The sequence below is a fragment of the Monomorium pharaonis genome, chromosome 7 (assembly GCF_013373865.1).
Source record: "Monomorium pharaonis isolate MP-MQ-018 chromosome 7, ASM1337386v2, whole genome shotgun sequence".
NCBI lineage: Eukaryota > Metazoa > Arthropoda > Insecta > Hymenoptera > Formicidae > Monomorium > Monomorium pharaonis.
The window spans coordinates 4,192,249-4,220,196 of record NC_050473.1 but is presented as its reverse complement, the minus strand read 5'-3'; the positions used below and the strand labels follow the sequence as shown (position 1 = coordinate 4,220,196).

General features: G+C 28.7%; 3 protein-coding genes across 7 annotated transcripts; 1 reads left to right on the top strand and 2 right to left on the bottom strand.

Annotated features, from left to right (window-relative positions):
* On the top strand, positions 1 to 24,875 carry LOC105838191 (gamma-aminobutyric acid receptor alpha-like). 2 transcript variants are annotated; one of them, XM_036289474.1, is made up of 9 exons: positions 1 to 975; positions 10,827 to 10,969; positions 12,070 to 12,262; positions 12,358 to 12,578; positions 19,185 to 19,267; positions 19,869 to 20,009; positions 20,619 to 20,771; positions 21,508 to 21,767; positions 22,026 to 24,875. In XM_036289474.1, exons 2-9 carry the CDS (start codon positions 10,917 to 10,919, stop codon positions 22,440 to 22,442), a joined length of 1,521 nt encoding a protein of 506 aa, XP_036145367.1. In that variant the 5' UTR covers positions 1 to 975; positions 10,827 to 10,916; the 3' UTR covers positions 22,443 to 24,875. The 2 variants fall into 2 exon arrangements, with proteins under 2 accessions (XP_036145367.1, XP_012539006.2); XM_012683552.3 differs by lacking the exon at positions 1 to 975 and adding an exon at positions 2,590 to 3,149.
* LOC105838192 lies at positions 6,414 to 19,251 on the bottom strand. Of its 2 annotated transcripts, none has more exons than XM_036289478.1 (7): positions 19,191 to 19,251; positions 9,150 to 9,392; positions 8,659 to 8,876; positions 8,082 to 8,302; positions 7,679 to 7,784; positions 7,233 to 7,431; positions 6,414 to 6,895 (listed from the first exon to the last, which is right to left on the bottom strand). In XM_036289478.1, the coding sequence occupies exons 3-7, from the start codon at positions 8,809 to 8,811 to the stop codon at positions 6,612 to 6,614; spliced, it is 963 nt and encodes a 320-aa protein (XP_036145371.1). In that variant the 5' UTR covers positions 8,812 to 8,876; positions 9,150 to 9,392; positions 19,191 to 19,251; the 3' UTR covers positions 6,414 to 6,611. The 2 variants fall into 2 exon arrangements, with proteins under 2 accessions (XP_036145371.1, XP_036145372.1); XM_036289479.1 differs by having other exon boundaries at positions 8,668 to 8,876.
* Positions 22,676 to 27,550, bottom strand: LOC118644075 (ADP-ribosylation factor-like protein 6-interacting protein 4). Of its 3 annotated transcripts, XM_036289476.1 has the most exons (4): positions 27,172 to 27,311; positions 25,696 to 26,903; positions 25,350 to 25,506; positions 22,676 to 24,072 (listed from the first exon to the last, which is right to left on the bottom strand). In XM_036289476.1, the coding sequence occupies exons 1-3, from the start codon at positions 27,181 to 27,183 to the stop codon at positions 25,377 to 25,379; spliced, it is 1,350 nt and encodes a 449-aa protein (XP_036145369.1). In that variant the 5' UTR covers positions 27,184 to 27,311; the 3' UTR covers positions 22,676 to 24,072; positions 25,350 to 25,376. The 3 variants fall into 3 exon arrangements, with proteins under 3 accessions (XP_036145369.1, XP_036145370.1, XP_036145368.1); XM_036289477.1 differs by lacking the exon at positions 22,676 to 24,072 and having other exon boundaries at positions 24,999 to 25,506; positions 27,311 to 27,550; XM_036289475.1 differs by lacking the exon at positions 22,676 to 24,072 and having other exon boundaries at positions 24,999 to 25,506.
* Between the last annotated feature and the right edge of the window lie 398 nt (positions 27,551 to 27,948).

The following is a 27,948-nucleotide window of genomic DNA, read 5'->3' as shown; positions in this document are numbered from 1 at the left end:
ATAAAATATATCATAAAATTTTACAAAATTCTATGTATTGCAATATATACATATTGCATATTTGATTATGAGAAAATCAAATCTCATGGAAAGATTCGCAGTATAATATAAATTTAAAAAGTAATGGAAAAAATTAATTGAATCTTCTATGAGCATTGACATGATTTCCAAGAAACGATTTACTCAATCATAACAATTTCTTTTTTTATTAACATGACGGAGGCAATAAGGATAGAAGCTGAAGTAAACCTGTATTTATATATATTTGAATATTTGGTTTCGTAAAATGTGATTAAAAGTAAAACAAACAGAAATGACGAACCGTTTTACATATCTAATTAATTTAAGAATAACTTAACTTAATAAATAAATTTCAAAGAACTCAAAATAAATTGCTGTTAAGAATATGCATTGCGAACGCATTTTCACTTAGTTATAAGAGAGATATTTATGACAAAAGGAAGAAAAGCGTAAGACCGTTTCTGCAAAAAACTTGCATGAGTTTGCATATCCGTCTAATTGCACGTAACACGATATACTCGTATATGAGAAGCAAAAATAAAAATAAAATACATCTAGCTAGCCTTTAATTTTATTTAATGTGTGTTTGTTCATATCATTAACTATTACGTAATATCATTGCGGATTATAACTGTCTTGTATAAACTACATATCTAAATCATCTCATTTAGATTTTCTTTAGAAAGAGATTCTTACAAATATTTCATTTTATTACAACCTTCAAATAATTAACTCATTCTTTCTAATATATAATTTTTATAGATTAGAGACAATGAGAAACGGCAAAAGTGATTAATGATAGCACGACGAGTCATTCAACTGTGAAAAGCTGCAGCGGTATAATGAGAGTAAGAAAAGATGACTCTCTCGTAGAGATTAGATTTGAGTAGGGAACGATAGCGCGGAGATTTCTGTTCACGGACGAGAGATTAAAGATCTACGAGTGGCTTGCTTGTGAGTTAAGTTGGATTATATAAGAATTTTAGTTGGATTTTAAAACGAAATAAATTTCGCACATCGGAAAACGCATCAGGATATATCGCGCATCCTGTTTGAAGCTGCCGGAAATTGAGAGTTCCATTATGTGTAAAAGTTCCAGGTCTTCCTTTTTTTGTTATTATCATACAATAATCACAAAAAAGTAAGACCTGGAACTTTTTACACTTCTTTCATAATTGAGAATGCATTTAATCATTTAGAATTCCTCTCTCGTAAATCTTGTGATACGATAAACTGGAATATTAACGTATAAAACGTCGTTTCGCAATAGAGAAGTTCGAGAACCCTCACTCACGGAAGATTGACACGCCAATTAAATTCAATATGATTTCCCCATATCGAAAATTTGCTGTCATAAAATCTGTCGTTATTACGATAATCAAGGCTGTGGATCACAATCAATGTTACATGTACAATGGTACAAAGCTACATGTTTAATATAAAATCCAAATTGTTCCAACAAACTCGAAACGTAATAATAATTTAATAAAATAATTTAAAATAACAAACACTAAAGTATACTGATGTAGTACACTTTTACAGTCAAGTGTTTGTTTTGTGCACTACACAAACAATACATTTAATATTTATATTTTACATATGTTATTCAGGAAATATCTTCAATTTATCTCTAGGGATTGTATAAAATACAGAATGACAGAAAAATATGTATGTAATATATGCACACCGTATGAGATATTTCTACGCAGGAATATATCTCGTTGCGGAAATTCTGATCCTTCTGAGACGACGTGCACAGCTTTAGCAGAGACATAGGTCTTGTATGATCATTTTACGAGAATGAATGACATACGCTTTCGTTGAAATCCCGAAATATAAAGCGACCCTTTGTTACTTTATTGCAATTAATTTATCAAAAGGTTTAAACTTTTATTATAATAATATTATATTTTTGTTAAATATAAATACCCCTCAACATTAATTTGATATTAAAAATTTAATTCTAATCTTTAACTAACAAATTTTAACATTATGTTTACTGCTATTAATTTTATATATGCTTATTGATAATGGAACTAATATGCGCAAAACAAATTTTATTTGGATGTAACGTATAAAGAAACACGTACACGAACATGATGCATTTGACATTTTTCATGCTGCTAGAAAATTTATGGCGACGAGAAATGGATTCGTAATTTCGATCATTGGTACGCATCAACCTAACCGATGGTAGAAAATGATATCGCTGATATTTCCGGCAAGTAACGAGTAACCGTAATGTTCGACGTGTTTCCGACAAGTCGGGAACGTAGCACATTTCCTGTACGAATTTATTTGTATACAAAGCTATCTGTATGTTTTCCTAAAAATACCTAACACACAGAATACTTTTAGGAAAAAGGCTATTAATCTTAGATCATCTTTTCTCGTTTGTTATTCTTATGGACTTTGTAGAATATTTGTGCTAAGCGAAACTATTATGCGATTACCTAAAATTGTTCAAATGTTTTATTTTTTTTTTAATTAAAAAATGCACTCTTAAATTTAAATAACATTCATATTCAATTTTTGTATTTTATTTTTGAGTCACAAGGAAAACACGTGGTTTTGAATTTATTTTTTTTTTTTTTTTGTATTTTTTTCATTTAATTTCAAAATAATAATTGCAAACTTGAATCATATTTCAAGAAACAGTTTTACGCGCGTGCGCGCGTATTTTTATTATTATAGTAATATTGTTTTTTATTATTATTGCAATTATACTTTGATGAAATATGATATAAATTTAGTAAAGTTTAATGATCGAGAGCATAAAGAGTGGAGATGAAGAAAGGGGCGTGAGCTGGTGGGGGTTGATAGCGGAGGGTGGAAAGAGAGCCGCGTTTCTATCCTTCGTCAGCTGTCCTATTTGGAGCAGTCAGTTGAGTCAGTGCGCGTTGTGGCTTTGCTATGTGCTTTTCGTGATCTCTAGATACCTTATACAATTAAGACTATACGTCAGAATTTTTTGTTATATTATTGTGTTATGATAATCGTAAGAACATTATCTAAAAATTATTTTATCTAATGCATTTAAATAATTCCGAGAATGTTTCAAAATCTTTTTATTATTGTCTCGTATTGCAAAAGTTTCAAAATGCCAAGAATTCAAACATGTGCACTTGGTAAGTTTTTGAAAGATTTGAAAGATTAAAACTCAATTAAATGAATTGAATCTTGATTACCTTGATCATGTCACAAATATATTTTATTACACACACACACACACACACACACACAAATATCGTTTATGTTTTAATTTAATTGTAAAATGGTCTCTAGTACATTTACAATAATTTATAAAATTCATAACATGTTTTTTTAAAAAATTTTAAAACGTTCTTTAAAAATTTAGACAGATTCCTTTTTTGTATTTTTTGAGAAGTTATCAATAATATTTATCTCTCTACATATTCGCTCTTTTCTTTCTTAATTATTTGTTTTGTTGTATGAAATAATTTAATAAAATATTGAAATATTGCTGAATTAAACACTCAATTTTTATTAGAAATATAATTTCGGTAAATGTAAACATAAATATCTGTAAGTATATTAGACAGATATCAATCCTTAGAAACATGTTTAAAATCTCTCTTTGCTTGAAAAGATTTACATAAAAATTATTTACAGTTTTTTTTTTTAGGAAAATGAGAATTTTAAAGGTACTTTTCGATCGATATCTAGCTAGTAGTTGTGTGTTTCAAGACTGACAAAATTGTCAGCGCGTAGTTTATATAAGCTAAGAATATTAAATTAATAGATAAATTATATTTAGCACACCAAGTTCCGCTACAGACCGAAATAGGCGATCTTAATTTTATCTTTATGTTTAACATATAAAAATGTTAATTCTTAATTAATTATTAATTAGAGATTACTATGGAAAAATTATTAAAAAATCAAAATTTATTTAATAATCTGTTTTAAAGAATAAGTTTAAAAGCGTTTAAAATTATAATTTATATTATATTATATGTCATAAAAAATAACAAATGTTATTCTTTTATAATAACAATTTTATAATAACAATGCTACATTCGACGCAAGTTATCTCATCAATACGTGCGCGATTGATTTTGAAAGTTTAGTAACCTTTCTCAGAGCATTTTATTGCATTTTAAATAGTCTGTCAAAAAATTTGTACAAATTATTGATATAAAAAAATATTTTTGAAATTTTATAAAAATGTGACTTTTATTTATAATATTCTAATGTAGACGTGTGTGTGTGTGTGTGTGTGTGTGTGTGTGTGTGTGTGTGTGTGTGTGTGTGTGTGTGTGTGTGTGTGTAATTATTTTACATACGCACAAACACATATATGTATGTATGTATATTTTCTTTTTCATTATATATTATCTTCTCTTATTAATTATTCATTACATTATAATCCGCTTATTACACTTTTAGCCATCACTCAAGCAAATAACAGAAGCGTGCACATTATGAGCGCGACGCGTTGAAGCATATTTTAATGGAATTTATTTGATAAGCGGAACGAGTGTGAAACATATAGTATTTAACATATAAAAGTCAAAGTTTTTTATATATTTAAAATATCTATAAAGTATTTCTCTCTTAAAAAAGCCGTTTAACTAAAAAAAGTTAAATAACGCGCCGAAGCTCGAGTCTGTAGTGTCAAGTAGTTTTAAAAAATGAATGAAATAGTATTACATATAAATACAACAATTTTATTCAATATAGAGTATATATTATATACATTTAATGCATTTATAAACTTAAAATTAAAATTATTGCTTTTACTATAATTTCCATAAATTAGTAATTTTTAAAAAAATGTGTATAACGTATACTCTACATTGTATGTATATATATATATATATATATATATATATATATATATATACAATGTATATATTTAAATTCAATATATTATTGTTAAATCTACATACACGTTGATACGTGCTACATATAAGGACGAATTAAACAATAGCTTGTTTTCAAATTATAAATCTAAAAATTGTTTTGTTTAACAAATGAATAAATTCAATAACCTCTATGTCTCTATGTATATTCTGGAGCAAAACTCGGTTGGAATCGCGAAACTTCTTCAGTTTATCATCAAGTCGGCGCGTGGGTGGCGTTTTCATTCTCGTCGTTGGAAGCCGATAAATGTATGACGGAAAATACTCAAGTGCGGAAGCTTTTGCCCATGCAAGATAGTATCGCAAACGTCAAGTTTTATAAGATTTCTCTCATCACGCTTGAGTAAAGCCTCAAAGCGGCGCATTTTTTGACATAAAGCTTTCTGATGTTTATCGGTTTAGGACTTAGGTAATGGCATTTTATCCTTGCTAGCAAAGTTTCTTTTATATTCGCTCGATTCTCTATACAAGACGTTGCTTAAGTTTGTTCGGATTTTTATTTGTCTATAAAGTTTTCTAGAAAGTATTACTTTATTGGCATATTTGTTTTTCGATTGTAAACCATCCATTAAAATCAAAACAAGCTATTGTTTAATTCGTTCTTATATGTAGCACGTATCAACGTATGTACATTTATAATTGTACACTTAACAATTATATATTGAACTTATATATATATATATATATAATGTAGAGTATAAATTATATACATTTTTAAAAAAATTACTAATTTATGGAAATTATAGTAAAAGCAATAATTTTAATTTTAAATTTATAAATGCATTAAATGTATATATTATATACTCTATATTGAATAAAATTGTTGTATTTATATCTAATACTATTTCATTTATTTTTTAAAATTACTTGACACTACAGACTCGAGCTTCGTGCGCGCTATTTAACTTTTAATTTTTTACTTTTTAAAAATAAAACTACAGCGATAATTGTATAGATAACCATCTATACAAATTTGACAGCTGTCAAAATTCAATTGCAATGGTATAGTTACTCTTACAAGACGAAGCGCAACGAGAAAACCAATCAGTATCGCGGAAAACTGTCAACAATAAAATTGCTTATACGGCTTTTTGAAAAGAGGACCAGAGAGGACAGACGCGCGCTTTGCGCGCGCAAATTAACTTTTTATTTTTTACTTTTTAAAAATAAATTGCAACAATAATTATATAGTTAAGATCTATACAAATTTGGCAGCTGTCAGAATTTAATTGCAATGACAGTTACTCTCGCAACACGAAGTAAACGCAGCAAGAGAACCAATCAGCATTGTGAAAAACTCAACAATAAAATCGCTTACACGGATTTTTTAAAAGAGGAAAAGAATCTTTTATAACATTAAAAATAAAATTTATAATTTAAACGCTTATTATTCTTAACGGTTTTTATTAAATAAAAACGAACCTGATCAAAAAATTATTAAAAAAACATAATTATACAAAAGGAAACTCTGCTTCCAGAAGATAGTTTATAGAACAACATATATAAGATTTTCCATTATATATCCATATTTATTTCAAGTTGTCCTTATACGATTCAAACATTCATGAATTTATTTCTCAAAGTAAGATATTTTAAAATAGAAAAGTAGAAAACAAAATGGACAGATGTATATAGTCACCAAAAAATCAATAGAATATTATACATTAATAAATAATAAGTGGCAGTAAAAATAAAACAATATAATCAATCTCTCGAGTTCTCCAGGGTACTGCCGCTGTTGCTATCATTTGCCTCGCGAATTCTCTCGACGTCTTTGTGTGCTTCTTGACGTGCCACGTTGTGTTCCGTGGATGATTCGTGATCCTCGTCACAATACTGCCTATCATTTCTGCTCTCTTCAGTCGGATGCTGTCGGGCTTGCATCGCTGGTTGCAATAACTGTAGACTTCGAGCTCGAGACGCTGATCTACCTCTCGATTTCTCGCACATTTCTTTGTGTCTTGTTTCTCGACACAGTGATTTATTTGCTATAAAAGATAGATTAATAATTATATATTACAGATCACTTGTAAATATCTGATTGCGTAAAAAATAGAAAGTAGGTATATGTTAGCGATCATTGTTCCCTTGTCAGAACCAAATTTGATACTATATTTTTTAAACTTGAGGTTAATATTTAAAAGATACTTCTACTAAGAAGATACTGCTTTAAAATAGCTAATATTTTTTTAGTCTTCTCTACAGAAAAAATTAATTACACACACAAAACATACACATACCAATAAACCTAAATAAAAAAGACAACAGTATAATTCTTAATTTAATGAATTTTTACTTTCTTTAACGTTTAATGGTTAAAATTACCTCGGGAAATGCGCTTTCGGCTGACATTGTTATCGCAATTGCTCTCGTCAGAAAAATCGGACTCCAACTTTCGCTTGGATGCTCTTGAACGTTTTGTTCTGCGATTGAATGATAAGGGTGAATCATCTCTTCCATACAAGACATTCTGTTCGGATGGCTGATCTTCGAACTCCTCGTATGTGCGCTTTCGCTGTCGTCGCTATCAACACCATGAACATTAAAATTATATTTCATATGTTTTATGAAATTAAATATCAATAATATTTATTGGCGATATAGTAAATGTACAAGAAAAAATTTGTAGCAATTATTCTTACTATTTTATTTACAAAACAAAATAATATACTCACTAGATTATTAGAATAGCACAAATATATTTAAATACATATAAAATTGAATGTTATTGTAAAAGTAGGATATAATCAAAACTATTCTGATTAATGCACCTTTCGTTTTTGAGCGACATTAGATCGTCGAATATACGGCGAAGATTTTCTTTTTGTTTTACTATCACGATGTCTGCTATTTCGTCGCCGTGACGTAGTTCTTTTCCTACATTTATAGATTAAGCAGAATCAGTAATTTATTTTAATCTTTTTATCGTTTTCTCCACATTTTTGGCATTTTATATCATGTCAAACTCTTTATATGGCAGTCTATCATTATCCATACATAATAGATTGTACACGTTATTCATTTATAAAAGATTTCAGTAGACCTTATTTATAAAATTTAAATGTTGGTGTTAATATGTATAAATTATTTTCTTTAAGATATCATAATACTTTAAATTAATCGAAAGAGAAAATAACCCAAAGAGATTGGCCATAAGTAATACTACTGGCGTACTTGCACTGTTGTGTTTGACGAGAGGATTCCACATCACTACTCGGTGCTCGTATATCGAATTTTGATTTTTTCTCTTCGTTTTTTTCACCATTAGTAGCAAATTCTTTATTATTAGCAGGTGGAGCAGAGACGTTAGGATTCAAAGTAGCTAGTGCTTTATAACGACCACTCCTATGCCGTAAAAGTCCAGCATTTACTCCATGTTTTAAAGCTCGATGTACCTGCAATACGTCATGTACGTCGTAAAAACATTTAAATTACTTAAAACTTTATTATTAATATAATATAATAGAAATTATCTTTTTCTATTTTAAAAAATAATTTATAATTTTTAAAATATATAACAAATTGAGAAGAAAATAAAGACACAACAAAATTTTAATAAGCTTTAAAAACTTTTTATTTGAAATTATTGTTTTTCAAAATAAATTTGTTATGACTATTTAAACAAAAACATATTTTAACTTTTGGTAAACTTAAAAACTCTGAGAAATATTTTACACATTATTATTATAATAAATGAACATTCTATTATTAATAGAAAAATAAAAAATGCGATTTGTTTAGATGTACAAACTTTTGTCACCTGCAGCGTTAGATTTTTAAACGATATATTATTATTCCGGATGAAGCTAAGAACTTCGCGAGCTGATGAACCTCTGGTATCACCGAGATTTGCTACTGCATCTAGCACGCGAGCCATGAGTCGTGGATTAGAAGGTCGAACCATTTTTGAAATTTTGAGTGTTTACTTGACAATTTACTGAACTGTTACTTGATTATTTCTGTGAATTTCTAGTAATTAAATTTCAAGTTAGCTCATCACACATGTAGGATAAATAATACCATTCTTAAATAATTTTTCATCAATGGAGTTTACGAATTTCACAATAATTATTGTCTCCTTGTATTTTTGATATTTTCTGATTATAACACAACACTTGTATTTTTTAAGTAAAAAAAAAAATATTTACAAAAATATTATTTTTCTTGTTTATTTCCTTTTTGAATTGCATTAATTTTAAATTTTTGATGCTACTTTGAATTCTGAGACTATACGTGTATTACCTGGCGAGTGCTCAAAGCAATTTGCGAAAAACATCCAATCCGCTTTTCTCGATGTAACAAATGGTCCTGATAAACCCGTCGATAATAAATGTGGGTTTTTTTTAAGGCACCATGAATTTCATTGAGACATGTCGTCATTTGCACCAAGACGTCCGCTGTCGCGCTATCTTCATATGATATTCTTCATCTGTTTGACGATATTGCCTTTTTTCTTTTAATCAGAATTACAAATCATTTCCGTGCCTGGGTATGTAACGTACATATAAATACTGTAAACTATACATATATTGGAATTCAATAACTTACTAGACAAGTGATTAAAACACGTATATAATTTTTAGTACAATTTTTATTAAAAATTGATATTTACGATACGAGCTTTGATATATTTCAAAGTTAAACAAATTCGCAAGAATAATTTTTATATATACATATATCTATCATATTGGAAATGCACGATAATTAAAAAATACATTTTACCATAGTATTTGTAGCATAGAAAATTGACATTGTGTGTCACTCCAACTTACAGTTTCATAACACGAAGTAGTACATACGTCGGTATCGGATATACGATATACAGTGTCGAGAATGTTCGCGATACCATGGTCTCGAATTACAAATTAATTTTAAGAAATGCCTATTAGCCTCGTGCGTTTTCTTATATGTGTATTTATTAAATACCATGTGGTTTATATGTTACGTTGACAAAGCACATATAGTTTTATTTAAATATGTTTAAGTAGAAAAAAATGTATCATATGATTTGAAAAATTATTTGCATGAGCGATTGCTTTCACAAGACGCGTTGTGTAATTAAAATCTCTATTTCCGATTAACGTACACAAACAATGCTGACAATCAAACCAACCTATCATCACGTCGCAATTGGTACCCACTTTTCAAAGCGTACTCCGTATTTACGTGTGTATGTATGTACAAATAGCTGTTTGAGTACGGTGCGATTTTTGAGAGGAAAATATGTGTTGCACAAGCAGCGAGTGTACGCGTAACCGTCAAGATTTTCCGATTCGACACTTGCTTATTTAGTACATGTTATAACACATCACTATCTGTCACAAATGGAGCAACTCAAAAAAGCATGATCAAGAAGATCAAAAGTTTGTATGCGAATTTTTCGTCAGACATTTGTGCTGTTTAAAAAATTGTGCAACCGTAGAAAAATTATTATAATAACTGCAAAAACGAGATAAGTGATAAATATAGAATTAGAAAAAATAGACAGTTTTAAATCAAGTTGATATTTTTATATCAAATAATATATTATGTTAGTTAATTATCTAAAATATCTATGCATATACTATATAAGAAGTACTCATTATGCACAGTTCCATATTTTGGCCATTTAAATTTTCTGAAGCTATAATTTTCAAAAGATAGTTTTGATTAAATTTTCCAAAAGCGTCGCACACAGAAATAAACAGCAAAATACAAATTTTTTGAATTAGAAAATTTAAAAAATGTAATAAATAGAAAATTTATAGTAATAATTCTACATATTTGACTAAATTTAATTGTACTGCATTATCAATATATCTTATAATTCCTTTCTAGAAGTTTACAAAATTTTATTACGTGAAAGCTTTACAATGTCGCGAGTACTTATAAATCTGTTTTTCAGCTCTTATTAATATTATGCATTGACGTTTGCTACAGCTAGAGCGGAACATTGAATGGTCCTATTATTAATCGAATTGGTGAACGATCTTTTACGTGAAGAAAACGGATTCAGAATAACAAAACATCATGAAGCCAGAAGTCCTGTTCATCCTTGCCAACTTTATTACCTCTACCTTTTTGTAAGTTTAATTTATGAGAAGCACTGTGTTATATTTTACCCTATGAATTTTGATAAAGTCAGTTATATGTCATCCAATTTATTCAAAAGTCTGTGCAAGATTTTTTTAATTTAAATTTGGCGATCAAATAATTTAAATCGCGTAAATGTATTCTTTTGTTTCTGTGCAACAATGCGATCTTTATAAACTACAAACAAAACTACAGGCATACTTGTAGTTTTATTTGTGTATTGTCTCTTAAATAATCAATTCGTATATAAATATTACAATAATTATGTAAAGATATTTCTTTATATACATTGAACAAAGCTACTTTTATTTAACTGCTACATTGATCGATGTATTCAACAAATGCAATAAATTTTTTCATAATATTGCTTAATTAATTATAATAAAATTAATATTTTAATTAATTATATATTAATCTTTAAATTGATATTAGTATACAATATTATATTTTATTGAAAATAAATATAACACGCTTTCTATTTCTCCAAGTTTCAAAAGTCATTTAAAGTAAAACATTAAATTTAAAATGCAATTATTTAATTAATAAACGATACAAAAAATACATTTTTTTCTGGAATATAAATTTAAATAATCTAAATTTTTTTAAATGAAATTATACATTGACAAGTATAATGAGTGAATGCGACTCTGTTTAGAACGTTTTTTAAATGCGGTAAATACGATCCTAGCTTAATTTAACACTCTCTCGTGTAAATTACACTCAGAAAGAATAAGTATAAGAATATTTAAGATAAAATATTCCAATTAATTGCACATTGCACATCTTTCTATAGTCAGAAACTACGCTTCAATTCTGCATTGTTACGTTTCCTTGTCACGTGTCACGTGATATAATTCGATTCTCCGTACACACTTTAAATCTTGTGTATCAACTTTCATTAACATTATTAATACATTAATCTTGTCCAAAGGCAAATCAAAGTTTAATATTTATTTTAAAAACTTAACAACATGTTTCACACACATTGCTCTATAAATTTTTTGTGTTTATGAAATGAATGTTTCTTCATAATTCATAAAACTAATAACAAGCGTTTATTTGATTAATAAAATTGCAATACTTGTTTAAGAGTGGTCGCAATTGCAAAAGCTTCCGTCAGACAGCGGACGCAAAGCAACAATCACACCAACATTAGCGATCTATTAGATAATCTACTTCGAGGTTACGACAACAGCATTAGACCTGACTTTGGCGGGCCACCGGCCACTGTTGAGGTTGATATTATGGTACGCAGTATGGGACCCATTTCCGAGGTGGATATGGTCAGTCATATGTTTGTTCATTCAAATCGTGATTATAATCTCGCATATACGTATATAACAATAAAATAATTTAACGGATTTTGAAATTTCTGCAGACATACTCAATGGACTGTTACTTCCGGCAATCGTGGGTTGATAGACGTTTAGCATTTCAAGGTGGTAAAGAAACGCTTGCTCTGAGTATTTCTATGTTGGCACGGATATGGAAACCCGACACGTACTTCTACAATGGCAAGCACAGTTACTTGCATACGATCACCAGTCCGAATAAATTCGTTAGGCTTTATCAAAATGGCAGAGTACTTTACAGTTCTAGGTATGTATTTTAATTATGGCATTTAATTTCAATCAATCAATATTTCGATTTCATAGATTAAAACATAATTCATGTAAAATTTGATCAAAAAGCTGAACTTTTATATTAAGAAGTTATACGAATTATCGAAACTATAGATTCTTATAAACTGAATTTTATTGCTTACTATTGACAATTGTCAAAATTTCTTTTTTTTTTTGTCATATCTTGTACCAAAAAAATACACATATTTGTATAATAATATAATATATTAATAACATTATAATTGTATGCTACTACAATTATAGATAAACTTTTAGCTATAAAATTTAAAAAGTTTTACAAAATTAAAGGATCAAAATTATAAATAGATTTTTTTTAAAAAGGAAACCAATTTAACTTGATATTTTCATTAGTTTCTATTTATATACCTATTTATACCAGGGTTGGGTAGTAACTAGTTAAAAAATTGAAAGTTAATAATAAAGTTAAAAAGTTAATAACTTTTAATTTAATTTAGTTAATTTTAAATGATTTAATTTTTAACTTTAACTAGTTATTTTTGAAACGTATAAACTTTAACTTATTAACTTTTTTAAATTAAAAATTTTATCTGGGCAAAAGAAAAAAATTATAAAATAAAAATACATTCCTGCATTAAAACAATTTTTTTTTGTTATTTCATATAATTAACATTATAACTTAATTTACAAATAAAATATTAAATATATTTCATGATCGATACGGTAATTATATTGGTATTCTGATTTAAATAAATTGTATGGGTTTTTAATTGAATATAAATAATTCTTCTCAAAATTAACTTTTATTTTAACTTGAGTTAAATTAATCTTAACGTAACTTATTTAACTGATTGAGAGTTAGTTTTTTATTTATGTAACTTTTAATTTAACTGAGTTAATTTTTTAATCTATTAACTTTAATTTAATTTAATTAAAAATATATCAACTTACTAAAAAATATATTAACTTACCCAACTCTGCTATTTAATAAGTGCAGTATAATAAACCTGCTAAATATGTCAGTGTTCGCTCTCCATCGGATCTTTACAAATCTTTTCTCGGCGACGTGATGTATACAAGATCTGAGGTATCTCAACTCAAGGGTTAAGTCATACACGATACAGCCAGAGGATTAGGTCAAGAGAAAAAGAACAGATTAACAATAAGGAGATTGTAATTTTACACGTTAATACTTTTTTTGTATTTAATTAGTACTAACAACAAAAAACAAAGGATAATATGTAATTTAAAATAAAAAAGTAGAAAATTTGAACTTTATCTTGTATCGATTGTTTCATTATATCGAAATAGATATTTATTATAATATTATAAACAATATCATTAATTAAATAATTTATTAAATTTCTTTACAAAATTTCATCAAGAAACCAACTAAGCATTGAAAAACATGCATTATACTATTTATTAATAATTAAATTTTTTTCTTGATTAATTTAGCTTTAATTATATTTTGTTTATTCTCAGTTGAAGTAAATGATTTTATAAAAAAATATACACAATTAATTAATATCGTTACTTTATGCAAATTTTACTAAATCACAATTTGTGATAGTTAAAAATGTTAAATAATAAAAAAACCTTGGCAAAATGTAATGTTGAAGAGAATAAAGTATTATTATAAAAAAACAGATTAAAATATAAAAAAGTATAAATATATATTATTATTTATATTAGGCGATATATTCGAAATCTTTTTAAAACTATGTTTTATACACTTATATGTATATGAGACGTTAAATTCTAATACAAACAAAGAGATCAATGCAAAGACGAAACAATTAAATATTCAAAATATTTAATTACTTTAAAAAATTTAACCGAGTCTTGTAATTGTACGAGATCATGCAGTAGCTGATCTTTTTATTGACGCCCTAAACAGACAGTTTTCAGGAATTTAATTTTATCGTATTAATAATACTGGAATAATAATAATCAATAATCGATCTTTATTATTATGATAGAAAAACAAAAGCAAAAACGCGAAAGCATATTACTAATAACAAACAAAATAAATACAGATAAAAATAGGAAAGACAGAGATTATAGTCTGGATTACTGTCTCGAAAAGCGCATCAAAAACGATCCGCAGTACATGCATGAATGGAAGAAGAGAGACAGGGAGAGGAAGAGAGAAAGAGAGAGAGAAAGAGAGAGAGAGAGAGAGAGAGAGAGAGAGAGAGAGAGAGAGAGAGATCCAATTTCGCGAGAGTATGTCAAGCATGAAATGTATATGTACACTCTATCGTGAAAATTCTCTCTCTCTCTCTCTCTCTCTCTCTCTCTCTCTCTCTCTCTCTCTCTCTGTTTTTCTCTGTTTTTTTTGCTCCCTTACTTTCCTCACCAATCAATATAGAGATTTCCTTCAATAATCATATAAGATTTCTACAGAAAAGCGTGTCAGTATATAATCAGTGCGTTGGAACGTTGGAACGTTTACCTAGAAAGTTTACAATTGAATAATATATCCGTTGACAAAATCAATTAATATCTTTTTCTATTGAATCAGAAAAACAATTTTCCGGAATTTTCTGTACTGATATGTTATTTTCTGGATTATTATCTAGCATAATACTTTTAAAAAGTATCTTGATGTATAACAATGTGATGTAAAGATAATATCTTACAAATGGCTCAAGATTAAAATTTTATTTTAATAAATAACTTTAACAAACTTAACAAATTACTATTTAGAAAATATCAATGGTGGCCTGTTAAAAGGATTTATTCAATATTATGTATAGTGCGCGACAGAGAAGCCGCGTTTCTTCCGTAATTCTTGCTTGGATGGTATAGGAAACTCTACGAGAGTCATCACTTTTTGCTTTCCTTTTTTTCTTTGACCTGAACAACGTCCATTTGGATCAAGTTTTCAGATTAGCTTTTGTCATTTGAATGTTTACCCAAGAAATTGTAGTAGTTATATCTTTTAATCTTTTAAAACAGTCAAGCGATAAGTAAGTAGAAAAATTTCGGACAGCACTCTATTAACTTTTTATAATTTAGTTGCACAACTGAATAAAAATTTATCCTAATAAATTTTAACCTATAATTTAATCTATATTTTAATCATTTTTATTATTTTATTAATTTTTTCAAGTACACAAATATTTCAAAAGATTTTTTTTTCTTATATGTTACATTACTTATTTTATTGAAATCGCAATTAAATATAATCATAATTCAATTTATTATTGCAATTCTAGTCGTTTGCCATTATTGCATAAACATCATTATGTAGAGAAGAAAATGGTTTTATGGTTAGGTTAGGTTAGGTTGTTCAATGGTCATCTTGTTTAACTGTTTAATTATATTTTCGTGTCCATCATTTCATTCATGTTTTAAGTTCATACATATTGGTAATGTATTATGACTGAAGAAGACTAAGTATAGTCGAAACGTTTCTTTAACCTCTGATGAAAATATAAAATCGGAGCGTAAGTCGAATGTAAAGAGAGAGTAATAGAAGCGTTAACAAACATTCTACGAAGCGTAAATTGGAACAATGAAATGTAAAAGAAGTGTTAACGCTTCTTTTACATTTCATTGTTCCAATTTACGCTTCGTAGAATGTTTGTTAACGCTTCTATTACTCTCCCTTTACATTCGACTTACGCTCCAATTTTATATTTTCACCAGGAACACAATAATGTTATTAGTCGCGTTTATAATTATATAATGTTTATCTAATTAATTATAATGTATTAAGAAAATTTGTCTTGGCTCGATACATTGACCTGTTTATCATATTATTTTTGTTTTAATTTCTCCTTCTCCTACTTCTTGCTAAATTTTTCATTTACTTTTTTTAAATTTCTTCTTGAAGAAAATCGAAAAAACCGAAAACTTGTCATCGAGCTATTATTATCTTTAAAATTGTCGTGAATTATGTATTTTGGGGCCGTTTAACTTTATTGTTCAGTTGATTCTTTATTCGCGTTTTCGTAAAGTTAATCTCTTTTCATTCTTTTAATCTCATTCCATTCGACTTCTCATGTTTTATCTCATGGTCCGACCACGATCGTCATTTTTCACAAAGCAGAGAAAACTTATTACAAAGGAATTAAACTTATTTCTTTCAATCGTGTTGTAAGGCGGGTGGGAAGGAAGGAGAGAGAGAGAGAGAGAGAGAGAGAGAGAGAGGGAGAGAGAGAGAGAGAGAGAAGGAGAAACAAAGAATGTGTTTATTATAGCGTAGAATTATAAATCTCATTAATGTCGTTAGCTATCTGTATAATGCGTGTCCTATATAAGTTTAGAGTACAATTTTAAGTCTTTCTCGTGATCTAGCACAAAATACATTACTAAAAAAAAATAAGGAACACTTTTTGTATATCGAAAATTTAGACTGTTTTGAAACCACTGAACTCAGTAAAAAATCATCGCAGAAATAAAATCCAAAAAGCGTTTTAAAACTTGAAACTTATTTTTTCAAACGCTTTTTGGCGATTTTAATTATCTTTTTTTTACTAACATGACACAGTGATAAACCTTGATCCGTTAAAATGAAACAAAATTCAAAAAGCGTTTTAGAACTGAAAACTTCTTCTTTCAAACGCCAAAAAGTGTCCAGATTTTTTGCTGAATTTCAGCTGTTCAAAATAGCCTAAATTTTCGGTATACGAAAAGTGTTTCCTATTTTTTTTATAGTAGTGTATATTATTTAAAATTTTTAGTATACTTGATTGTCCTCTACTGCATGTAGATAATGTTACAGTTTTTATAATACTGTTTTATTATATATTTTGTAATAATTAATGTTTTGCAATAGAACATATAACGTGAAGAAATTAGATTCCAAAATTGGTATAAGTAAACAATTTAAAAATAAAACAGTTTAAAAGCTATAGTAGTATCACCAATCTTTCTCTATCTTTTTCACGTTTTATTTTATTCATTATTTATTTTATATTATTAAATTCTTATAATTTTTCTTATTATAAAGTACATAAGTTTTTATATTATAAATACAAGTAAATATCATTTAGTTTAAATTTGGAGAATATACCCATATAGCACCGAAGTTTGCAGCAACATTGCTGCAACGTTGCAACATTTTGCAATTCAAGGCAATATTGCACCTGAATTATTTTGCAATATAATACATTAAATTGCTATCTGCAATACTAAAAATTTATAGTGTATGTTACATACACATTCAATTTCAAAACACTATAAATAACATTTTATTTGTAATGCAATTCGAAACGTAGCAAATATCCGACGAGAGAATTAACTTATACTTTCTGTGAATTTTTATGCAATTAATTAAGACTAGGGTCTTATAAATATAATATCAGAGGATATCATTCATCAATCTTTTCTCATTGCCTATATAAACTCGTAAAAAAAGTATTAAGTATTTATTCACAAATATATGTATATTAAATTTTTCCATAAAACGTTGATGTGTTCACATTACAGAAGAAAGGATTCATGATTGATACCTTAATTATAAATACCGCGCGGCCATTATTTGGCTGCCGCGTCTTGCCTTTGTCGCGTTCAAGATAACAATGTTTTTATTTTATGTGCATAGTTTATAATTTGTAGTCACATAAACAGTGCATTCTTTGTTAGCACACTTCTCGTATCTTTTTTTTACCAAAAATCACAATGTTTTTGTTTTACACGCATAATTTATAATTTATAGTTATATAAACAGTTTATGCGTGTTAGTTTTTATAAATATATAATTTATTGAATGTACTAACTGTATTTAATACACAATTCTTATATTTTATATAACCAGCAATACAACAGTCTTTGAATTTATTTAACGCATCGTTCATTAATTTTATTTATATAAATAATTTATAGGTATATGTTTATATGTTATTATAAGTAACTAAAGAAATATATATTATATTTCTGACTACTATGGCCTTATCCGTATTATTGCATATGTATTTTGTTGTAACATTGCTGCAATGTTGCATTGTAAGTTTGCTGCAAGCGGACATTTCGCCTCTGCTGCAACATTGCAACAACGTTGTAGCAACGGTTTGCACTGTTGCTGCAATATTGCAATATTGCTGAATAACATTGCTGCAATGTTTCTGCAATGGTTTTGTGCTATATGGGTAATGAAACTAATCAATTCTTTGCTTATGATATAATTAATATAAAAACGCACAACTGCTGTTGAACGACTGAGCGAGTTGTTAAAATAATCTGAGCTGCTATTCCGTAACCATTTACCGACGACTATCGATGTCGTTGAGTGTCTTTGCGCATGTATTTTGATATATGAAAAAATAGGCAACGACAATTAACGACATTGACAGTTGTCGGTAGGCATGTACAGAATTGCGCTACTGATTAGTCATAAATTGTTTCAGTTTTCAATTCTCATTTCTTCGACATGGTTTAAATACGCATTGTAATAATTCGATCAAACTTAAAACAATTTACGATACTATATATCCCTTTGTATTTGAAGTTGCCTGCATGCAAAGTATTAATTGTAAATCAATTATAAATGTTTTTTGTAATCTATCTGTTATATATATCAAGATCATATGCATTCAAAAATTTATTGAATTTATAGCGTTCCAGAATGTGTCTCTAATATATGTTGTTTCAGACTTACGATCAAAGCAGGATGTCCTATGAATCTCGAAAATTTTCCAATGGATACACAGAGATGTCCATTGCAATTTGGCAGCTGTGAGTTTAGTAGATTTACTTGTTCCGTAACTCTTGATATTATTTTTTTCTTTTTCGTTTCTTCTTATTTCCTTCCTTCAGCATTCGTATTGATAATTCGTAAAAGATCTTGCATGGTAACAAAAATAACGAGGATCAAGCTTATTTGTTCCTCAAGTAATTTTTATTCTTGTAAAAAGGTTATGTAATATTTAATATACTTTATATTACTTTACAAAACTACTTTAAATTTAAATTTAATTTTAAAGATGTTTTGGCTTTACAGTACCAGTTTATCGAAATTAAAAAACTGCAAGCTTAGGTTGAAGTATTCTTTTTTTCTAACCAATAACAAAAATTTTTGTCGTAAATACCCTAATTTTGATCCTGAAACAGCTACAAAGAAAAAAGCAAGGAAAACTTTAATTTATAATGGCTTATGTAACAAATATTTCTACTTTAGTAATTTTAGATAAATAATTTTTTAATCAATAGATTTAAATAAACTTTATTAGAGTTTTGTTAGTATTAAACGTATAATTTTTGATTGTCGGTTATCATTTAAAAATAAAATAAACAATACCTTGATTTTTTTAGCAACGCAAAATTAATCCATTTATAGTTGGCTATACAACACGCGACGTAATTTACAAGTGGAACAGCGCAAGGCAAGTTGCTATAGCGGAGGACATGAAGCTGTCGCAATTTGATCTGGTCGCTAATCCTACCGCAAATCATTCGAGTGTACCGGGTTTTTCGCATGGTGAGATTCTCTGCAAACGAAATTAATAATATCTGTAAGCCTATATTCTGTAATTTTTAATGACAGTGTGATATCATTTAACAAAAACGCAACTAAAAATTAATAAAAATAAGTATAGGGTTAAAACATCTACAAATTAAATTATACATTTATATTTAATTTGCAAAAATTTTATTTACATGTAAACATATATATACATATATATATATATATATATATATATACATATATGTATACCTTTATATTGTAATTCCTTACATAAAAAAAATTTTTTGCTAATATAAACAGATTTCTTGATATCACAACCAAAATGTATCGCTAATTTTTGTATCTGCTAGAATTTTGGCTGCCATGTATAGAATTTGAAAATTCTGCTTCTATCAGCTAGTTTGATTAAATAGAATACATATATCACAGTATTTGTTAAGAATTTATTTATCTTAGCTAGATTTTACAAACATATAATTTTTGTTGAAGTTGCAAGATCATTTTTTTTAATGTAACTTTGTTGTTTAATTTAAAAAATTAAGATAATTACAGCAAGGTGCACGTTATTTTTTTCTCACAATTAATGTATGCATATATAATATATTAAATTAAATATTTCAGCTGAATACTCAATGCTCCTAGTATACTTTCACTTACAAAGACACATGGGTAACTTTTTAATACAAGTATACGGTCCTTGCATCCTACTGGTCGTCTTATCTTGGGTCTCATTTTGGTTGAACAGAGAAGCTACTGCCGATAGAGTGTCATTAGGTAAGAGTAATTAATTATTGAGATTTATAACCGAATTGTTTTTTGAGAATTCTACCGTTACAATCTATCATGCCTTAAATATAAATTTTAATGTACTTTTATAAGAGAAATGTGTGTTTAGAATAAACCTATGTAAGAAATTAAGAACGCGGTTCAAACAAAATGCATCAAAAGGAATCTATGCCAGCTGCAAACATAAAAATGCACAAACGGCATAATTAAAAATGCAACGCTTTCTTAATATGCCGCAAATACACTAACAACTTCCGAGTTCATTAAGCTTGTAACTTTCCAACGAAAATCAAGAGTAATCATCAAACCATTTTTTTAATTTATACTGTTATTAATCAGACATGCTGACAACTTTTAAAACCTAAACTGTAATCTCTTATTAGTACAAAAAATTAATTTTTTGTAGAACACCATTTTTACTCTATAATTATATCTGTAGTTATCTATTAAGTTGTATTTGTTGCTGAAAACGTTACAACACAAAGTATTATAAGTGTGAAACAATTTATAATTTCCGAGTGAAAAAAATTGTAATAGAATAATGTCCTATTATTATAGAATATTGTTATAGATTTATAAACTTAATATCTGGAAAAGATCATTAAAATTAAATAATCAATTAATTTATTACGCTATTACTCATTTAAATTCAAATAAATAAACTTTAACCTTCTACAATATAATTGTACAATTCGATGTTTCTTCGATTTACATGTTGTTTCAGGCATAACAACTGTATTAACAATGACATTCTTAGGACTCGAAGCGAGAACCGACCTGCCTAAAGTTTCTTACCCTACTGCTCTGGATTTTTTCGTTTTTCTGTCGTTCGCGTTCATCTTTGCCACTATAATACAATTCGCAGTGGTGCATTATTTCACCAAGTACGGATCAGGAGAGTGTTACTTTAGCTCTGATCTAAGCGACACTGAAAGTTCGAGTGAAGAGGAAAATATAACTAGAAGACTAATTAAAAATCAACCGGTATATAAAGACCTTTTTGAAATCAGAAATTATTAATTTTTACGTTTATTTTTTTCCCATGTTTCTTAAGAGCAAAATATAAATATTGAGATAATTATCGAATCAATGAAAAACTAAATTAAAAAAGGATAAGATTTTCTAACAGAGTTCAAATATTTCTTTCCTTTATTTCCAAATCTTAATATAACTTGAAATGCTTAGTTGACGGAAAATAAATAACAGTCCTCCCGATCATTCATGACAAATATTGTTTCACAGGCTGGTCGGAAGAGTTCCACAAGTTCTAGTGCGCGAGGATGTAGCAATCGTAACTTGGCGATAAATGGTGACAGTATGATCGAAGTGATACCATTGTCAGCGATCTCGATATCTGATAGAGATCCAATAGTGACTGGACACTGGCAAGTATCCTGTGTAACTTGTAGCCCATCGCCGCGACAAATGCCATCGCCCGCGTCGCCGCTGCCGCCACCGCTCTCCAGGCGTATAACGTCGTCCACATCCAAAAAACGTCCACGACGTCGGCGAACACCTAGATACAATTCAGTATCGAAGATTGATCGTGTCAGTCGTGTAATGTTTCCCCTCTTTTTCCTGACCATCAATCTCTTTTATTGGTACGCGTATCTCTCGCGCAGCGAACGAATCCACTATTACAACTCTAACGCCGCGTAATAGTCTCTCTTTCCTCAAACAAAATTGTAAAGATTACAAAATATATTGCCAACTAAAACAGTCAAGAATTTATAAACATAATTTTCCGCTAACATGGCAAAAGGACAAATCTTAATGTAAATTTACTTGTAAAATTATGAGTACCTAATTTTTATCTCAATCATTGTCAGATCAAAAATGATAAGATTTTATTGGGGGAAAAATTAAAATTTGAAAGGATAAAAGATTTCGGATAAAGGGCAGAAGTTTATTGATAATAAATGGTAAGTAGAAAATTATACTTGTCATGGACGTCCATTTCAAAACCCTAATAGTTAAATCTTTTGATGTCATATTGCCAACACTAATTAAAACTAATTCGAAACACAGATATTTCTTACTTCTATCACAAAATGAGACAACATTATATCTGTTAAATTGAATTCGTTCACAAATTCTATTTTTAATCATGGCAAACTGATAGCAATATATCAATATAAATTTGCTATCAATCATTCGTTGCTATCATGTTATATCGCAAACAATATAATATGCTAGTATTGCTGACCGTTTTGTTTAAACTTTTGTTTCCAGCGAAATTTGAAATAAAATCAATACTGTCAAAAGTCTCTTCGTCTAGGGACTCTGATAATACTGAATGCATTCCATTTAACGCTCGCAAGAACCGCGGAATCATTTCATGTTTTAAACAGAGATAAGTGACGCTCGCGAATGTTGTGAGCGTTAAATGGAGCGCATCTAATATCTATATATATTCCATAAAAAATAAGATAATGTTAACATCCAATATTTTATCGATCAAAAATTCATTTATGTATTCTTATAATTAAATTCACGTAAAGCAGTCTTTAAAGGTACGCAAAAATTTATCAAAGGAAAGTATATCACGGCAGGAGATAAGTATCGGGGAAATTGCGCCGCGCGTACAATTAAATGATATTGAAAAATTATTGCGATTATCAGAAATACAGAATTTGCGAGTAGATTTACTGATAAAAGAACCGCTGACTAATTAGTGCCGCAACACGTGATTATGTCGTTCCGCTATTCCCAGCATACTTTCCGTAACTTCCTCACCTAGTATACTTTTCTAATACCTTGGATAAAATTTTATGCAAATTTGAGGTGTAAGAAAATCAGTGCGTTAATACGTGACTCATGCCACTCTTGCCATTCCTAGCGTACTTCCGGTAACTTCCTCGCCTAGTATGCTTTTCAGATACTTCGAATGAAATTTTACGCAAGAGGCGATAGGCGCTAGCTTAAAATCAGCATAAATCAGCACGCCAACACAAGACGACGTGACTCATGTCGCTCCCAGCATACATGCAGTAATCTCTTTGCCTAGTATACTTTTCGAATATCTCTTCACAATTTCGAAAGGTAGAGAATTACGAGAATTACGAGAACCAATTCTCACAATTTCAAGAGGCACGAAACCTAATTTTTGCTTACCTTGTATTATCTTCAAATAACTTTTACGGTATTTCAAGCGCTTGAGAGGCGCATAATTAAATTCTCGTTATATTTAATCATTAATTAATTAGATTAAATTGTAATATATAATTTAAAAAATCTTTTCAAAAATTAATTTTTCTTCATCGCGCATTCGAGAAACTGTTCTCTTAATCTGTAAAACCATATATTTTAAAAATGTAATCTATGTTGCTGAACTCGAAATATGTTTTATTTTGATGTTAACAAATGTATAGCAAATAACACCACATGCACATGCAATCCTTAGAATGCTATATCACGCTAAAAGTTATCTTGGAAACGAGTGTGTGAAAATAACGATTAAGAAATATTAATTTAAAATATATCGTAAAAGCAAAATTTTTTTTTTAAATAAACCTAACAAATAAGCAAAACAAAGCACTCAAAAATTAAATAAAAGAAAAGTTATTTTAATGTTTTAATATGATTTGCTTATGTTCTCAATCTCTTGCTCTGCCTTAAGAAATTATCAAAGTAGTAAAAGCAATTAAATTTCTTCATTATAATAGTGTTTTAAATACACATTGTTTTAAATACAAATACATGAAATTTAAAATAATTCCTTATAAAATACCACGTGTTATTAAAACTAAAATTTGTCATAGTCCCAGATGATTATAAAATCTCTAAATTAGTGAAAATTATTAACATTGCAAAAAAATTAAAATGTCAAAAATTTAAACTAGAGCTCTTGTTATATCTATTTTTTGCTGTCAGATAGAAGCATTTAATTATTCAGAATTTAAACAAATAATTGTAGATTGTGTCAATATCTTGCGAAGCAATTAGGATTCATCAATAATAAAACCATCTAACAAAAATTTCAGTTTGCATTATTAACATACGTTACAGACATAATTGTTATCAAATGTACATGCAAAATTATCTACAAACAAATACCTCGAGATTAATAGATACACGTTTTTCTTATTAAAATTATTAAAAATATTTTGTAATAGGAGTTTACTTAGAAATATTTTAAAAAATATATATTTATTTTTTTTGTACAAGTCGAGTAAATTTAATTCAATTTACCCTTGTTAACGAAATAAGAAAACATTTCCTACATAAAAATTTATTTCCAATACATATAATAAGGGATGTCATTAAAAAATTTGAACTTAATCTAATTTTCTATGACCCACGCATGAATTATAATTGTTATATGTTATGCCCTTAGATAAATTTGTTCAAAATGCAATGCGATTAATACAAAACGTAATGTCAGATAGCAATATTATGTGACAAGGAAGAATATCAGTTTTACATATATATAAATATATAATTTACATAAATTATGTAAGTTATACACACACATATATATATATATATATATATATATATATATGTAATAACTTATATAAGTCTATATTACAATATCTAATTCATATTTGTAAAGAAGATAATTACGATTTTTGTTTATAACACAAAATTTTTTCATAGAGCGTTTATCTTCAAGTGTGTTTGAAAATATTTGCCGTCTCCTTTAGTCGCTTGTCTATTAATTTCCTTGTGTCGTTCACGACTCACTATTTCTTCCAAAACTTCTCCATCGCCTTTGATTAATCTTTGTGAAAATACAAAAATTTATTTTAATATACAAATTTAGGAACAAAAATAAATAGAAAATTTGTATGTGTAAGTATACACAGATAATTATAAATGCGTTTAAAATTTCACACACACACACACACACACACACACACACACACACACACACACGGATTTCATTATGTGTGTTTTGTAACATATTTACCTATGTCTTCCAGTCTCCTCGTCATATACTCTGCGTATGATGCTCTGCCTTTTTTCCCATTCCTCTTTTGTCATAGGTGCCATGGCTTTTGCTCGTTCTGACAGGTCTGATACAATTTCCTTTGTTTTTTCTTTATCATCTTGAACTTGTTTGTTTTCTTTAGACTTGGATTTCTTCTTGTGTCCTTTTTTCTTGGATGTAGATTTCCTTAGTTTCTTTTTCAATTTTTGCTTCATGCGTTTTTTCTTCTTTCGTTTTTTTATGGCCTTCTTGATTTTTTTAGCCTTTTTTTTAGATTTTTTCTGCTTTTTTTTGTTCTCTGAACTATCAATACTGCTGCTACTGCTATCAGTACCACTGCTGTCACTACTACTACTACTACTGCTGCTGCTGCTGCTATTACTGCTGCTGGTACTACTGCAGCTACTATCGCTACTACTGCTACTGACACTAGAAGAACTAGAAGTAGATAAAGATCTTTTTCTCTTTAATTTCTTGCGACTGGGCTGAGTTACATTTTGTGCATTTTCTGCTTTTGTCTTTTCTCTCTGTTTTATTTCTTCAACAATTTCTGTGTTATCTTTTATTGAATCAAATTTGTCTCTCTTAGAGATAGATCTCAATTGATTCGTATGCTCCTTTGAACTACTCTCTCGCGAAAGCTGACTAGTTGCATCGTGGCCAGTATTTCTATGATAATTTGATATTCTTGATCTGTTGTGATTTAACATTCTTTCAAAACTTCTGTTATAATATCTATTATAATGAAAATTGTTATGTGTCTCTCTTCTATTTCTATTATAATAGTTATGGTGTCTGTAAGGTCGTGAATAGTTATAATCTCTTTGATTATTCAAAAAGTTACCATGTCTCCGATTGTAGAATCTATAATCGTTATTAAATTTTCCACTTCTTCTTTGCAATTCTGTACTATTTCCATACTTCTTAGTTTTGTGCTTTACATCCTCATCTCTATTCTTCTTTACTTTATATGTATTTCTCTCTGAGTTCGAAGAACTAGAACTATTGGAACTACTTCTATGTTTTGACTTCCTTCTTTTATCCTTACTGCATATGTTTCGTCTTTTTCTATTCTCAGAATCATTAATAGAAGAGGAAACCGAACGTCTTTTTAATTTGCCTATCTTTGCTTTATCAGATGACTCTGTCTCCTTAACAGATCTCTCCAAATTCATCGTAACGGTAATCTACAAAAAAAAGATATCCTTGCTAAAGCAAATGTTACAAAATCATTGAACTTATTAAAGTAAATGATTTGTATAACTGAATCATTTCATATAGTCGAATTTATGAGATTACTTCATTTCTTGTATTATTAGAAAATCCATTATCGATGAGCATATTCACTTCAATAAAACATGTATATATACTCATCTATACGCCGAAAAACTTGACTACATCAACAAATTCCAACGTTTGTCAAGATACTACTACAATACGTTAGAAAAACCTAACCTTCTCGATCATGTTCGTGATTATTACGTCTTGTCACGTAAAATCATTGTATTAAGCAAATAAAAATCTGCCTTTTTTTATTTATTAATATTTGGCAATCAAAAGATTTGCCACTTCTCGAAACACTACAGAATATTACCTGTTTATTACTTTCTAACCATCCTCGTCCATTCAATCATACTCAATCTCCATCATTCCGTTTCGAAACTTGAAACGGCGCGCAAGATAGCTTTTTATAAGGTCTGTTCGTGTTGCTTGCACTTTTAGCACTTAGAATCCTCGCTTTGTCTCCAACGCTTGAATAATAAATATTTATCTCGTTTCAAGTGTAAAAATTTTTGAAAATGTCAAAACAGCACGAACAGACTTGTACACGTTCACGTTATTTAGGATTTTACACAAGCAAACCTTTTCCATTAATAATCATATGTAGACCGGGCTTTACAATGAACGTTTGGGCGTTCTGGGGTATGATCCCCGCACACACTTTTGGTTTGTTCGCGTCACATGCCCCAACATGCTCCTATTCACCCCAACGCACTCCAATACGTTGATTCCGATGACGCCAACCTATTAGAATGCGTTGGAGTGAGTAGGAGCATGTCGGAGCATGGCGACGCGAACAAACCATTTTGCATAACGCATAATGCTAAAACTCCATTGGTTTGTTCGCGTCGCCATGCCCCGACATGATCCTACTCACTCCAACGCATTCTAATAGGTCGGCGTCATCGGAATCAACGTATTGGAGTGCGTTGGGGTGAATAGGAGCATGTC

Excerpts from the sequence above, each read along its gene's own strand:
- LOC105838191 (XM_036289474.1), top strand. The coding sequence starts at position 10,917 with ATGAAGCCAGAAGTCCTGTTCATCCTTGCCAACTTTATTACCTCTACC. Across the intron at positions 20,010-20,618 it reads TGTACCGGGTTTTTCGCATG|CTGAATACTCAATGCTCCTA; the intron begins GTGAGATTCTCT and ends TAAATATTTCAG. Across the intron at positions 20,772-21,507 it reads TGCCGATAGAGTGTCATTAG|GCATAACAACTGTATTAACA; the intron begins GTAAGAGTAATT and ends ATGTTGTTTCAG.
- LOC118644075 (XM_036289476.1), bottom strand. Across the intron at positions 25,507-25,695 it reads GAGGAGACTGGAAGACATAG|ATTAATCAAAGGCGATGGAG; the intron begins GTAAATATGTTA and ends ATTTTCACAAAG.
- LOC105838192 (XM_036289478.1), bottom strand. The coding sequence starts at position 8,811 with ATGGTTCGACCTTCTAATCCACGACTCATGGCTCGCGTGCTAGATGCA. Across the intron at positions 7,785-8,081 it reads CGTCAAACACAACAGTGCAA|GAAAAGAACTACGTCACGGC; the intron begins GTACGCCAGTAG and ends CTATAAATGTAG. Across the intron at positions 6,896-7,232 it reads CCGAAAGCGCATTTCCCGAG|CAAATAAATCACTGTGTCGA; the intron begins GTAATTTTAACC and ends TATCTTTTATAG.